We start from the raw sequence: 15,869 nt of genomic DNA, 5'->3' as shown, positions 1-15,869 counted from the left end.
TGTTGACCCTGGAAAATTTCCAGACCTTACTGTGTGCTCTTTTAAATGGAACTAATTAGTAAAGAAGAAATAGTTCCTTTGAAAACTTTTGACACTGAGGGCTTGTTTCTGTTTCTGGAAAAGGATGTTGTTGTGGCTGTTGTCATTTGTCAGTGGTCTGAGCATCAAACAATACTTTTTGTCTCAATTATATTGCGGTACAGGTAGCACAGATAAATATTTCTTAGCCTTGGCAAGAAAAACCCAAACCTCCTGCATTTTTAAACACTACAAGTAAATGAAAAAATGTTTTCCTTATTTGAGCATTCACCCTTTCATAAGTCAGTGCAGGCTTCCTTTGAATCTTGCATCATACTTTAACATTGTTGCCATTAATTTTAGTTTTCTGTTTCTGTTGTATCAGCAGATGCAGCATGGGTGGAATGGTGGAATCTATTCAACCATCTATCTATTGTCTGGACATATGTTCAGGGAGAGCCTGATAGCTTTGCATCATACTATTTTCTGCTCTTTGGATATCAGTCTTAGAAATGTATTTCAAAAGAGAGCGAGCAACACACTTGAACTGTAGATAAAACGTCCATTCCTTTAGGCCTTAATAAATGGCTTCTTTATCTGCAAGTTGAGTGCCTCGGCAACCCTCTTTTGAAATACACCACTGTCCGTTTCACTCGCGAATATCTTTCAGGCTACATCAAAGGTTGTTCGGTCTTTTGAAAAAAGAAAGGACTGCCGAGTCCTCCCGACCTGGCATGGTGGCTCCAAGAGATTATAACGATTGAGGGTGCACTCTGAAATAGTATTTGGATGTTAAGACTATTTAGCTAGTGACACACCATTCCAGCCCATTTGGTTTGGTGGACTCATACTGTCCCTCATTCAAAGCTTTGATGTACCAGGGCCAGTTTCTGAACACTCCAATCCTAATTGCCTGTCTCACCGCTTAAGATCATTATCGGGATGGCCGTTTGAGATAATGGAGCTTTATACAGAGAGCTGCGACTAATCAGCTGGAACAGTCTAATGTCAACTACTATGAATGGTCAGTTTGGGAGTGTGTACTGAATGAAGTTGTTTTTGTATATGTATGCAGTGATGGGAGCCTATAGGGGTCCTGAGAGTCTCAGCTTTCACCAAACAGGGCTTGTCTGTCTCCACGTGTTATGCACCATATATCTCAACAAACATCAATAATGTATTATACATTTATAAATATATGTATCAGTGAATTTGCAACATGACCACGTTCTTCTCATCCGTTATACACTGCATTAGGAAATTCACAATGTGGATCTGTCTCCAGTGTCACTTGCACATCACCTTGTGGGAGATATGCAATACACAGTGCTGTGCTTGCAATTGGCTTGACAGGACTTCCCCACTAATGTGCCTGCAGTGTGTATGCAGTTCAGGGTTTCCCCACATTACTTTTCAGCACAGTATTTGAGCTATGATTCTTATGATTATTTAATTGCTTAATTATTTAATCAGGCCTATAGTGTATGATGTCAAGTGCTGCACAGCGTCTTGTGGACTAACTGAACACAGTAAAGGGCATGTTCCAGGATAGGGGTGCTTGGCTATAAAAATGGAAATTAAAATAATTACACAAATCCCAAGACTCAACAGCAATAATTCTGTAAATCCATTTACAAAAAACATGTTTATTATTTAAAATAATATCATAAAAAGGCACATGTTTGTCAAAATCTTGACTAGTGCAAGTCCAGTTGAATGATTGCTAAAACAAAGATAGCTATTTTGTCATCTAATGTTTATAATGAATTGTATTAAGGATCAAATTGAGGATCAAATTTCTTTTTCTGTTTATACCTACATTGTGTCCCACTTCCATATGACATACTAATTCAGATTGTTTGTCAATGTACTGTCTGATCACATTAAAAAACTTGCTGAACACTTGCTTAACAAGTTCAGCAAGCTCAAAGTTGTCAGTGTGTAAAGTAAATCTGCTCATGCTTTACATTATCATCCCACAGTGTCTTCCGCAAAGGACATAGGAGCCGATCATACCTGGAAAACCTTTTAAAAAGTCTCATAAGCTTGTATTGTTGATTCGCTAACCTTGCCTCATTCATCACAGGTTCAACGATAAAGTCAAGCACATCAAGATTCTGACCAAGGATGGCTGCTTTTACATCGCAGAGAGCCGACTGTTCAAAACTGTGCTGGTAAATTTTTTTAGCTTAAGGGTTTTTGTGCAACTGCTGTAGTATTCCTGAGTATAATCATTTTGACATTATACTGCTTTTGCGGGATTCTCTTGGGATAAAACTCTGTATGCACGTAGAAATATTACTTTTGTTTTGTACAATGACAGAAATGTGTCTTCCAGTGGTTTGTTTCTACGTTTGCGTACACGCTCACGTAGCCACAAGGGCAGGCAATAAGCAACAGCCTGTGGTATTTTGTGGTAGTAGCTTCTTTCCAGTATTTATACATGAAATGGATAGATAGAAATATATATTGAGGGTTGTTTCCCTGCTCAGGAACACTTCCACAGTTTAGGTTTGCTGTTGTCTTCTCAAGATCACACACACAGCACCTTCATATCCAACCACACGTTTTTGCTTTCATTTCTATACTTTTGGACACAGCACCATCCAGATTCAGTCTGTTTTGTTTTATTGTGTTTGTTTTGCACAGGACTTGGTGGAATACTACAAGCAGTACTCTCTGAAGGAGGGTTTCAGCAGTCTTGACACCACTCTGCGGATCCCCTATAGGGAACTTTCCCATGAAAACATGGCCATAACCAGGGCTGATAGTGGTGAGTCTGCTTCACAAAAATCCACGTTCCAGTTGAGAATCTGGGTAACAGGTGGAAATGCTACCAGCTCAGTTCAGATCTTGAAGTAGAAAATTAACATTTGAAAGTAATTCTCAGAATTTGTTTTGACCTGTTTGGAGCACTGGAGGGGTGGGTCCTGTTCAGATAAAGTGAGATAAGTGGTTTGTTAGAGTTTTCACCTGCTTGTACGTCCTCTCTATATGACCAAAACAATCAATAGAAACTAAACACTCAACACACAGAAATAACAGCAAACTAATGTACTCTGTGCCCTCAACTTGAAGAACTATAGAAAAATGTTCCACCTTACATTACAAAATCATGCTGACAGAGCATTTGCTTGGTTATTAGACACTCAACTTAAAACTTAAAAAGTGTCTTGATACCAGAGGCAGTCCTATCATTGACGTGTGAAAAATGCTAGAAATATTAAGTACAGCCTAATGAACTAACACGATACCCTGTGGAGCAGCGCAGGGTGGAAGACAGCAGCAGTTTTTTTGTGCGAGACGGACTTCATCAGTTTCACTTGGCTCGTCCTCTTGTATCGTTATCATAATGAAATCAAATACAACATTTTTAGCACATGTGTAATGTCATTTTGATTTGATCACGTACAGAAGACCTTATCTCTCCGTGACATGGGATCTGGATTTTGATCAGTGAGTGTGGACATTAAAAGTGTGCTGCTGTGCTTTGCTCAGCAGCAAATACTGCTTCCTGCAGCTTAGCTCAATGATGTGAAAAGAGACGTGATTTAACCACTACTGACCCTCTGTGTGGTTGTTATAGGTTATTTGATAGATTTATTTTATATGACAGCCTTGAACAATCTGGGTCAAAAAAACACAAGATGTTAGATGGAGATACTGTTTGAATAAAACGCGATTAGCTTTCACAAGGCCAGATGAAGCATGTGCTCTGTGTTGTATTGCTAAAGTACTGTCACTGTGAGCGTTTAAGCAGCATCATGGACTTCAACATGCCGACATTAACATGCGTGAATAAATGCATTCTTGTGCCTACAGTTAACAAGTCCAGTCAGTGGGTCATTACTGGCCCCCCAGAGACAGAAGCACATGCTCTCTGGAAGCATGTGAAGAAGAAAGGATAGAATAAGGGGGGATACATGGAGAGAGATATAAAATAGGAGGAGGAAATAGCAAAAGAGTTTGGGAAGAAAACAAAGGAGAGAATGAAATCGAGAGAGGCGAAAATGATGGATGCACTGAGAAAGACACTGATGTAAGAAAACAAAGAGTGAGAGGGACAGCAGGTATGGAGAAAGTTATATAGTTAAGTAACCTTTCAAGTAACCAAGAACTAGATAGAGAACACTGATACATTCAGACAGAGATATTCAGGCTGTCTTAGCTTAGCACAATACTGAAACGACAGTAACAACCAGCCTGGTTCTGCAACTCTAAAGCACACAGATGAACAAAAACATCTCCTTTTGTAGAGTAAAAGTGTGAATTGTGGTTTTGCAGGGATTTCCAAATGAGGAACAAGAAAATTACTGCTCTCAGACAAACATTGCCCTGCGCATAACCCATGTCCTCCAGTCTTTATGCAAGTAAACCATGTCCCGGCTCTAGCTTGGCATGCAGACACAAGAGTGGTATCAGTCAGTCTTGGCAAGAAAGCAAAAGGCGTATTTCCCAAAATATTGAACTATTCTTTTAATTATGCAGCCAAGCTGTACGGATTACATTAACACCCCACTGATATCCAACACAAGCCAGAGAAACTGGATGATCTAGCTGATGCAATGACACTGCATTTTCACCCTGAATTAATATGTGTTTTTCCTTACCCAAATAAGATCAACATACAGATGGCAAATGGATTCCCAGGTGTAAATGGGGTGAAAGAGAGACACAAGGTACTAAAAAGGGATGATATTAGGAAAGAGAGACAGAGGGAGAGCAAACGACAGAAGAGGGAGTGAGAGAGACAGTGAATGAAAGATATAGAAAGGCACCTCGGCAGCTCACCAGGCTTGGCAGAGAGGTCCCAGTTAGGGCCCAATGCCCCAGGCAAGCACCAGGAGCCTGCTACTCCAAACGCCACACTCCGCACAGTGCTCAGCTCTGAGATGGTTTCACAATTTTCCTGACAGGACATGACATTTCACTTGGGTTGGCAGCGCAAAAAACAGTGTGACAGCCGCCTGCTGATACACTCCTGGGGGATACCCCTGGTCCTACTGAGGGACTGTGGCTGTTTCCACAAAACTGGGAAAAGTTGGCAAATATGATCTAATGTAAAAGAGCAGAAAGCAGCTGGAGGTAAACTGTCTTAACATAAAGCGAGGTGTACGTGTAAACAACCACAGCCGCTGCAAGAGCAGCCGAGGCAAGCAGGCGAATGTCGGAACAAAGTCAAAGTTAGCCCTTTGTGTCTGTTCGGATGTAAAATTCTGCTACATCCTTGTCCCTCTGCTTCCTTTGGCAGCGTCGGTCTCCCAGCGCATCAGGCTTCAAAGACGCGCTGCAAGACGTGTCTTTGCGCATCGCTGCCATTCAACGTGCATCCTTCTGTGAGAAAGTCTTGACAGACTCGCTGTTGCCTCAGTGCATTCTGGGATAGATTATTATTGCCTTAAGTCGTCCACCCCCATAGACAGACTTAGTGTGGGCACCGCATGTGGTAAACAGCTTCTGCAGAAAGACAGATGTCATGCCAAAAAAAACAAACAAACAAACAAATAAACAAAAAAAAAACAGTGATGAATCTCAAAGCAGACACCTCATGGTAAAGAAAACACAACGCAAGTCTTTTGAGTAAACAATCACAAAATAAAGAACTGCTGAAAAACCATCAAAACTCTGTAATTTGTCTGAAACATCCGGCGTCTTTAATTAAGTCTAACTGAGTCCTTTTCATTTGTCAATGTTAGGGCTGGGAAATAATAAAAGAAATATTTTATTGTCTGTCAAGAGGATCATTTTGCAGTTAAGTGTTAGTGTTATCGGGATATCAGGAATTTAAAATTAATTTTTTTCAGAGAAATACTTTTACAGGATATTAAGATTAAGAGACTTCATTGTCATTGTGCAGTCGCACAGTGTACATTAGCACAGCGAAATTGGGGCGTAGTTCACCACTCGGTGCAAAAGTATTGAATAAGTATTAAATAAGTAACTAAGGAAGGCATAAATAACTAACTAAAAAAGAGACACTATATGCACTATAAAACAAGATGACATGATATTCAAGTTGACAAGACTAAATTGTCTCAAATTTTACGATTAGCTTGTGCTACTTTATGGTTGCATGCCCTGTACATACAGCAGGTGCTTGTTTATGCTGTCCTCTCACAGCTATGTGTCTGTTAGTGCACACTGGCCAGTCAAACAGCCGACTCATACTAGCCTGCATTTAATTATCCCTGTGGGGTAGAAGAAGGAGGCACGGAACCATACTGTTGTGACGACAGGAGGTGGTTTTCTCAGTGTGAGGGTCTGTTGCCTCAGATGGGATTTCAGATGGAAGCAGAAGTCGTTTGGCGCTGCACCGTGGTTTTCCAGACGTTGCCTTGTCAGGGCACCATGCTGTGCCCAGACGTACTTAGCCCCATGCTGCTGCTTTGGCTCACCTGGTCTGAAGCTCAGAAGGTTGTTATTGCTGATTACTGTGCAGTATGACCTGGGAGAGGTTGTAGAAACTACTCTACGTGGCAAACATATGTAGACAGTTGAACAACCATATATGAGTCTTGAACATTTCATTCAAAAAAACGTGGGCAACAATGTGCAGCCAAAGTAACATCAGTTCTGCTGGGAAAGTTTTCCACAAGATTTTAAAATGCAGCTGCAGGTAGTTGCTCCCATTTAGCCCGAAGAGGATCAGTGAGGTCGACTGCTTCACTAAATAGGTTCAGACTGAAGACAGTTAAGTGTTAAGAACACATGTTCTTCAGGCATGGGTGGGATGATTTAAATACAACAGGGAAAGTCCAACTTGAGTAACAGATCAGTGAGTCTGAAGTCTGCACAGAGATTTATAATACTCGAGACAGCATTTTATAACTCATGTTTACATTACAATGCAATCTACTTGCAATGTGCGCTTGCCCACATTTGATTGGGCATTGCAGCTCTTGATGGCATTGAATCCAGAGTTGATGGATGGGCTTGGGGTCAGGACAGGAAAGGACCCTCAACAAACTATTGCCAAAAACTTGGAAGTCCTCTGTTGTCTGAAATGTTGTGACACTGACCTTAATTGGAGCTAAGAGGCATAGCTCAAATAATCAAACAAGCCCAGACCAAAGTATGTGACTGTGGGTGTCAACATACGTTTGGACATGTGCATAACTATCTTCGATGTGCTTGTTAATTACACAATACCCACCTTGTATAGATCAGCATTGCTTAAGAAAATGGTATCGCAGGTGAAATGGTGAAATGACAAATTGTCTGATTTTACTCTTTTGCCTCCAATTTCACTCTTATCTCCCTCCTGTCCTTGCTTGCCAACATCTCTCTCTCTCTCTCTCTCTCGCTCTCTCACCCTCTTTCCTTTACTGTCTCTCACGCTCTCTTTCTGCCAAACTTGTGTTTGCTTTGCTGATGTTCTCTCTTTGCTCCCACAATGCCTGAACCCTCCCCATCACTTGTGCTGGTTCTCTGTAGTTCGTCCTGGCGGCTGCGGCTTTACTCCTCCCTCCTCCTCGCCTTTCTGGTCAGGTACAGGTACAGCTTTTCTACTCTCTTTGTTTCTCCCTTGTTGTGTGGCCACATTTTGTTTTTCCTGTCTCTAAATAAATGTAGTCTAGCTGCTTTTTTGTCACATTGCACGGACCATACAAGTTTATCTGTGGGGAGAAAAATAACATCCATGCTAGCCTTCTGTAATTCCAAACTGGAGATTCTGTAAATTTCTGACAGCTGTGTTATCTCCCAAAAGACAAAAATAACTGCACAGTTGTCAACAAACGAGTGGCAGAGCAGAGCTGCAAAGCCACCATTGCTGGCATTTAAATTTAACTTAAATTCAACAGTGACATTATGAGCTCAGCTAATTAAAAGGACACACAGTTTTGTTTGTGTAGTTTCGTTTTTAATAAACTACAGAAAATATCGAACACAATAAAAAAAATACTAATTTAGATTTAATACATTTTTTTCAGGTGTGACTAGAAAGCTTGTAGCGGCAGTAACCATGTTGGAATAACATGAATAAGTAAACTCTCCTTAGAATAGCAGGAATTTTTTTTCCATTTTTCTTCTTTCCGCCACATTGGCATGAATACATCATAATAGCCTTTGACTGTCTTTGTGTGTGCTGTGCATGAACATGTACATATGCGTGCAGGTGTGTGTGGGCTTCTGTGTTGGCGTGATGTGTCTGTGTGCACATGAGGGAGCAGATGTATTCATTGCATCATATATTGCAGCATATCTTCCCTGTCGTATCACCCATATTTCCACAGATAAGGTAAACAGACCTATGCGCACCTGTGTTCACACGTGATATGAGCCTTGACCTGCATATGCAGGAATAACCCTGCATAACCTGAAGTGCTGATAAAATACGTGAGCTGTGTTGAACATTAACTTTGAATGAGATCAACACATGACCGTGATAACACATGACCTGTCATCTCCAGTGTTTGTTTGGCACCACCAAGTCAGCCAGCTGTGTATATATTTTTCCTCTCTCACTAGTAAACTTGATTTCTTATCTATCTGTGTGGTTTTCACGCTTTCACACAGGACAGTGAGTCAACATTTTTCTTGTCAAAGTTGTGTAAGAATTTGAAAATAAGATCAGCTTGGGGTAAAGTTGAAGATTAGTCGCCGAGCATTCTTGTCCCAACAGGATTTCTGAATGCAGAGGAGAAAGTGGCTTCTGAGGCAGGTGATAAATTCTCCAGATGCTGAATGGCTGGGTGCTGCAGATCAGATTGTGCAGAATGAGAATGTTTTTGGTCTATTTTTTCCCCTTCAAAGTTAGGAAAACAGATAGGTTGCACTACCCAGAGGGAACATCTATAAACCACACCTTTGGTTAGGTGCTGATTAATTTTTGTGTGTGACCCTCCAGTGACAGCAAAGAGCGTCATGGCCACAGTGCCCGAGATAATAGTTCTTGTCCATTTCTAAGAACTTCGCACGATGGTTATTCTCAGACTGTTTGTGAAATTGTGTGAAGGTGGCTCTCAATAATCAGACGAGATCTCTTTGTCTCAGTGTTTTCTCCCAGGGTGGTAGGTATCGCAGTGGCACGCTATGACTTCAGTTCCAGAGACACGCGAGAGCTCTCCCTGCTGCAGGGAGACATTATCAAGATCTACACCAAGATGTCCAATGGGTGGTGGAAGGGAGAGGTCGACGGCAGGGTAGGTCTGCTCTAAAATCTGGACAGCTTGCTCTCCCTATTTTGTCTTTATCTGCATTGTTTAAGAATATCTTTACAAATGTATCATACATTTCCATATCATGACAGATCCAATTCACTGACAGTTCTCTCTTGAGTATCCTACAATAAAAATCATTGTATTGTGCCATCATGTCCTGCTGTCTGTTAATTAAAATAACTAATCAGAATTCATATCTACATTGTCAGTCTTCTCCAGTATTGACTTCTATTGACCAAAACTGCCTACAAATATGTTTTAGTCTTTACAGAGTTTTAACAATGAAATGTGTAAGTCAAGCAAAGAGCAAGAGTTGGGGGTAACAACAACTGCAGTGTGAGGGTAAACCACTGCTCAAAATTGAGAGAAAGAGGGAAATTCAAACAAAAAGCACCAGAAAAATGTTTATCCTGTTTACTGTTTGTGTTAAGTGGAGATCTCTACGTTACATCTGGAATTACATCCTGTTTTGCTGCCTCTCAGGTGGGCTGGTTTCCCTCTACCTATGTGGAAGAGGAGGACTGACTTCGCTGGATGAATGATGTCTATTCAGCATCCATTCAAAGATGACCACCTCCAGTGAGCGCCCTTCTGCTCAGCCACTCTCCGTGCCCTGCAAGTCCGATCTCTTTGATAAAACCCGGAGACTTGGACTTAAGAGGAAGAGGCAGTGCCCTCAAAAACCTCCTCCTGCACTCTGACAGACTCACACACAGAGCAGATGTCAAATCACAGATTCCAGGAGCGTCACACCATATCTCACCTCTCTGCGGCCCTGTCTGCCCCGGCGGCCTTTTGGGAAGTGCATGTGCAGTGCCCAGATAACCCTTCTACCCCTCCCTTTCTGCTCACCTTGTCTCATTATTGATGACTCCATTGGCTGGTGTGAGACTTGCCTTCACTGTCATCATGTTTCTATACCAGGAAGGTTCTGTCGCCAAACTGGAACTCAGATCCTGCTGACAGCACACCACCCGGGTACTGAGCTGAGGCGATTTGACTATTGTTGGAACACTATAGTCGACTTGGTTGTTGAAACTTTTGCGTTCTGTCAAAGACCCATTTTATTTTTCTAATTTTTAATCAATGTACTGACATAAACAGAAATGCAATCCCTGAAACGTGATTTGAAAAAAAAGGATGTAAAGAGCGCAGTCAGTCAGTCTTTTAGAGTGAAAAGTAATCTGACCTGAATCTGATCTGATGTCATGGCAGGAAACCACATTTAGAGACAAAGTAATTGATAATGTGTTTGAAGAAGTTCTTGAAATCCACTGCTGTATAAAACTGTCTTTAAGTTTTAATATTCTATCATCATTTCTTTTTAAATCATTGTTTAATTGAATCACCAACTAGTTATCATTTTTTGTAAGACAATGGATTGTTGCCAAAATTTCAAACCTAATTTACCCTTTCATTGTTCCCACCCAAGCGTAAAGCAATAGTTCTACATTTTGGGAAATACAATTATTTGCTCTCTTGCCAAATATTAGATCAGAGGATCAATAGCACTCTCATATCTGTTTATTCAATATAAAGAGACAGCCAGCAGCTGGCTAGCTTGGTTTCTCATAAAGACTAGGAATAGGGCGAAACAGCCAGCGCCGCTCTCTCTGGGGGTAACAAAATCTGCCAACACCAGCTTATATGAAGCTCACTAATTAACATGCCATATCCTGTTTGTTTAATCTGTAAAAAAAAAAGAAAAAAGAAACTCTTAAAGGGACTATTTGTCATTTTATGAAGAGTCATTGTGTATTGTTATATTTCTCACCCAAGTGCTGGAGTCTCTGCTGGTAGCCTTGTAACCTCACACCACCGAGGAATTAATGAGCTTCAGAGAAATCTACCTACCAGAGTGTTTGGATGGAGCCAGACTAGCTGTTTTACCTGAATTCTACCCTGTATGCTAAGCTAAACTAACCGGCTGCTGGCTGTAACTTCATAGTTAAAGGATGAGCATCTTGTCAAGAAAGCAAAATGAGTGCATTTCCCAAAATGTTGATTTAACAAAAAACTAACAACAGTTGCAGCTGGCTCTATAAGACTAAGTAAATATAAAGAATCATCCTCAGGAAGAAGGAATACACAGCTGGATAATGTTTCACAATGTTTAGTTGCACTAAAAAAGCTATTGCCCAGATCTCATGTTCAGCTTGAGACATATGAAGTCACCCAAGAGAAAAAAATATGCACAAAAGGAATAACAAAGCCAAATGAGTTTGAAAAGTGCACGTGTTGTCATCTTTTGATCATTCGCTGTGGAAACCGGAGAGCCCTATCACATTCCACACATTTCGTGTTTACCTCAACTACTTTTGGCTTCAGACCGAATGATTCAAGGGTGATGTAACAGCTGTTCACTGTAGAGCAAGGTAGCACAAGGGCACTAAGTGATGCTGTTTTCCTTCAAACGTTAACATCCCGCAAACCATGTGTGTGTGACATCAATATTAAATAAAAGTATACTTTTTGAATTGTATTTCTAAAATTTGATAGGGTATTTTTTTTCTTCTTCAGACAAGTTACATTACAGAAACAAAGGCTTTTGCAGTTGCATCACATATCATGTCTGACACGGATGTGGAGGTGCGGTGGAGAAAAGCCAGTGATCAAATAATGGCTAAACAAACAGAACAGAGACACAAGAGAAAACACGTGTGGTATAGGAACATGAAAGCTCAGTGTCCATGCTTTCACTTTAACACTCTTGGGGCCCAAATTTACAACATGCAAGCTAGTGTTTGCAACATGACATCATTCCTTTCTTCTTAATTTTGACCTTTCATATTAAAAGAAACACCATACTCACGACCCACTGCTGACCGTGTAAGAGCCCTTTAAGACCCCCAAATTAATCTCCCATTTGCAGGCAACAGTCATTTGTGAAATGTGACACTGCTACCTTTTGTAGTCTCCCTGTAAGCACTGCTCACACCTCCCGCTGTGAAACAAGCATTTTGTCTTCAGCTGCTTTTTTTTTTTCTAATCCTCTGCTCAACACCGACTTGCTAGGTATAGCTTACACTGTTCACTCCAAAAACTGCCATATGTCATGCAGAAATAAAGACTAACAGCAAGTGACATGGTGTCAGGAGGAACTGCAGTACTTATTTGTACTGTACTGTGTGGAAGAAATCATAGTCGTTGAAAGTTAAATCTTTTCAAATTTTGGAAAAAGTCAGGTTAAAATAAATTAGAACTAGCAAGTAAGTTGCTTGACTTGGTTTGAAGACAACCCCATATAGGTCAATCAGTAATTGTAGAATTGGTCTTGATGTGTTCAAGCTAACGTTACTGGAAAGCAGTTTCATTTAATCAAGTCTACAAATAGACTTAACGACTTCACTTTCCATGGCGTAGGATCCAAAATGCTTACTTGATTCCAGTTTGACAGTTTGGTGATTATCTGATTATCCGCACTGCTTTATAGTTTTCTCAGTTTAGCTAGTGCAGGGAACAGTGATAGCCCAGTGTACTGACCTGACAACAGGGTATGCAGTGGGTCGGAGGGACGGCAAATTTTTACAAATGCTCCTCACTGGAGTTTTGAATTTAAAGAAATCATCGCAGACTGGATCGTTAACTTCTGCCAAAAATATTGTTTTATTAGAAGCCACAGCTGACTACTTAAATAACCAAGTGGTCCTCAAACTTTTCTGTGTCGAGGAGCCCTAAACTGATACAAATAAGCCCATGAACGCTCCAGATTTATTCAATTTGCTTTTAGATGTTTTATTACCAAGTGTATGAAACCCTTGACCAAAGTCATACATTTTGTCAGTGTGTTGCACATGTCTTTTCAACAACAGATTCAGCAGATGCGACAATAATCCTGTGTTATTAAACTCTTTGTTTGCAGCTAATTATTTTCAAATTACATCTATAAGAATAACATTCACACTGGTGTGTGGCATATTTTCTTGCAGTGTTCTGAACGTAATTTTCTTCATTACTGTGCTGTTTGACATCTGTTTGTCTGGCGATGTGCTCTTCCTACAATTATATTATCTCATTACCTTTTGTATTTCATAGATTTTCACTCATAAAATTGAACAGAAATACAAATATGAGAATGCTTTCTGCACTCACAACTCGGACAACATCAGTATTCTTGTAATGTAAACAGTCCCTCAGGCTTACTTTCCCCCCATTGCTCTGCAGCCTCTCTAATGACCAAACTCAGCAGAGGGAGGGCTCTGCTGTGCTAACAGTAACCCTCCCGTCACATAGAGGCAGAAAGAATGGCTCCCCTAATACTCTTCCTCTCCTTAATCTGCCTGTTCCTGTCTTAGCCAAAGAGATGAAAGGCGACGGCAGAGAATTTGGACAGCAGCCAGAGAGAGAGAGAGAAATGGGTGTACAAGGTTGCATGGAGTAGATAAAATACAGGGAGAGAACATAGTGTGTGTGAGTATGTGTGCATCTGAGGGAGAGACACAAAAGAGAGAAAAGGAAGCCATGCATCATCTTCATCTGTCTGAATGATCTCCTTAACCCCTGGTCTTTGCCAGTCAGCCCCTCTGGATCTCGATATGGGGTTAAACAGGGATTTAGCAAAAGCTGAAGCTGCCCTCAAATAAGGTGAGTTCTCAGTTCCTCTAAAAAGGGATTGGCTCTCAGAAAGACTTTATCTGTAAGATTTCTATTCAACTGCTGACTTGCGACCATCAACCCTACCCTTATGAAATCATAAAACTACAAGTACAGAGTTTTTCTGCATTCAGACAAGATATAAAAAACTGAAAAGAGAAAAGAGGGATGTGGAAAAAAAGACACTCAGGCCTGTTACAAAACTCATAGAGGCAGTTAAAGCTAACAGTTACCATTTAGCAGCCACGGTGAGATGATGCCAGAAAAGCGTTCATCAGGATAAATAAAACTGCTCTCATCAGAAAATACAACTGATCGTTAAAAAGCTTAAAATGACTCATGTTTACAACCTTTAACTCTCAGAAAACCACCCTAAACAATCTATTTACTTTCAGACAAATAGACAGAAGTGTCAAGACGTGGGTGGATGAACTGATGTACGGCCTTTCACTTCGACACTGGACGTTCATGTCCTTCTCCTGCTCGTCAGTCACATTGGTTTCTCTTGATCATAAAGGGACTCTTTTCTCACTTTACCATAGCTATGGTGTTTCCCTAATCAAGTAAATTTTCAATCAGGAGAGATCTTCATTGGCTTCCTCCAGTGATATGCATGCACATCTGTAGATGAATAGGTACAAAATTCTTCCTCGTTCTTTCCCACGCTTCTATTTTTCCAACAATTCAGTTTAGTGTATGACTGAATACCCACAAAAGCAATTACATTCCTGTGAGCCTCATTTACACTTCGTGCTTAGCTTTTACAATCAGCCAATATTAGCACATTAACACAATAATTTAAGATGGTAAACATTAAGTGCAAAATATCAGCAAAGTTGCGTGCTGATTTTAGCACCACTGTGCCAAAGTACAGCCTCACAGGGCCTGTGGTTGAGGATGCTTATTCTTATTATTATTTAATAGAAATACAATCAAAAAATTAATGTCCAGGAATTCACATAAGTTCATACAGAGAAAAAAGAGATGAGGAAAAGAAGGTAAGGACATGACCACCCTCCTCTCCTCGCCTGGATGGAGTTGCTAAGTCTCTGTGAGGACTCTATCAGTGCTACCCGGCAATTAAGATCTCACAGATCAAAGCAGTCTAAATGAGCTAATCCTCAGAGAACCACCACTCTCTCCTCCTCTGTCTATGCCTCTCTCTCCCCCTCTGTCTCTCCCTCACCCTGGTTACTTCCTCTTGACTCATCGCTCCATGTGCTGACTGCGCTTTGATGCTTGACAGCGGTGGGTCTCTTAAATGTAAAATTGTGAATAAATGCGCATTAATGGGTAACACTTTCATTTCCTTAATGCCAATTTGCACAAGCTGGAGAGCATTTTTTCAAAGGTCTTAGGACGTAATTGGTGATCATGAATCTGTAGCTACTCTATCAGATGCCCACATGCAGCAGAGCCGAGTGCAGAAGCCTGACACAAGCATATGAAGACCATATCGACAGAAAGACATTTTCTACAAGGTTTGATAACAAGCAATATGAATGCATCGAAGCTCGCATTAAAACTTATGGAGCAAGAAGCCCCTTCTGCGAGTGGCGGGTTGGAACCAGTGTTGAAACCAAGCGATAGCTCTGAGGTCAATAGTTGTTCAAAGGAGCGTGACGCCACTAGCCGCTTAGCAGGTTGGCCATTATCATAGAAAAAGCAGAGCATCTGCCTGTGACTCCTGCGGACAGGTTTAACGAGGTGGCGCTGCTGGTCATGGGGGCCGCTTTGGCAAGACCTGCCTGTATCTCACCCCTCCTGTTCCTCCTCTCTCTCCCCTGCTGCCTCCCTATTTTTCTCCAATCCTTTCCTCCGGATCTGCCTAACAGGGGTGGTCGTGTTTACTGTTGCCTCTTTCCATCAGGGAATTATTGTTTCATGGCGGGCTTTTGTGATGAAGACTTCTGTGTTTTCTTCCTTATTTCTCCCCACTAACTTGTGTCTCTGTGTTTTTGTGTCCCTGTTCTCCACCTCAAAACTACCTGTCCTTGTTTCCCTGCCAGTCTGTTTCTCCGACCATCTTTCTGTGTGCCTGTTTCTTTTCTCACTGCTTCTCTGTAGCCGCACTTTGTTCAGGGATTTTTTGTCACA

At 41.1% G+C, this 15,869-nt stretch overlaps 1 protein-coding gene across 7 annotated transcripts in view; it reads left to right on the top strand.

Annotated features, from left to right (window-relative positions):
• The window catches only part of LOC124068999 (guanine nucleotide exchange factor VAV3-like), a 45,200-nt gene extending 33,539 nt beyond the window's left edge, over positions 1-11,661 (top strand). For 4 of the 7 annotated variants that reach the window (XM_046407653.1, XM_046407654.1, XM_046407651.1 and 1 more), the window contains 5 exons: positions 2,105-2,192; positions 2,668-2,791; positions 7,453-7,512; positions 9,013-9,161; positions 9,663-11,661. In XM_046407653.1, coding sequence (XP_046263609.1) covers positions 2,105-2,192; positions 2,668-2,791; positions 7,453-7,512; positions 9,013-9,161; positions 9,663-9,704 — 463 coding nt within the window. In that variant the 3' untranslated portion in view covers positions 9,705-11,661. The remainder of the gene's footprint in view (positions 1-2,104; positions 2,193-2,667; positions 2,792-7,452; positions 7,513-9,012; positions 9,162-9,662) is intronic. The other 3 variants (XM_046407656.1, XM_046407655.1, XM_046407652.1) reach the window with 2 other exon arrangements.
• The last annotated feature ends 4,208 nt before the right edge of the window (positions 11,662-15,869 follow it).

The sequence above is a fragment of the Scatophagus argus genome, chromosome 13 (assembly GCF_020382885.2).
Source record: "Scatophagus argus isolate fScaArg1 chromosome 13, fScaArg1.pri, whole genome shotgun sequence".
In the NCBI taxonomy this organism is placed as follows: domain Eukaryota; kingdom Metazoa; phylum Chordata; class Actinopteri; family Scatophagidae; genus Scatophagus; species Scatophagus argus.
Note: the sequence above shows the minus strand (reverse complement) of the source record. Positions and strands in the feature narration are given on the sequence as shown.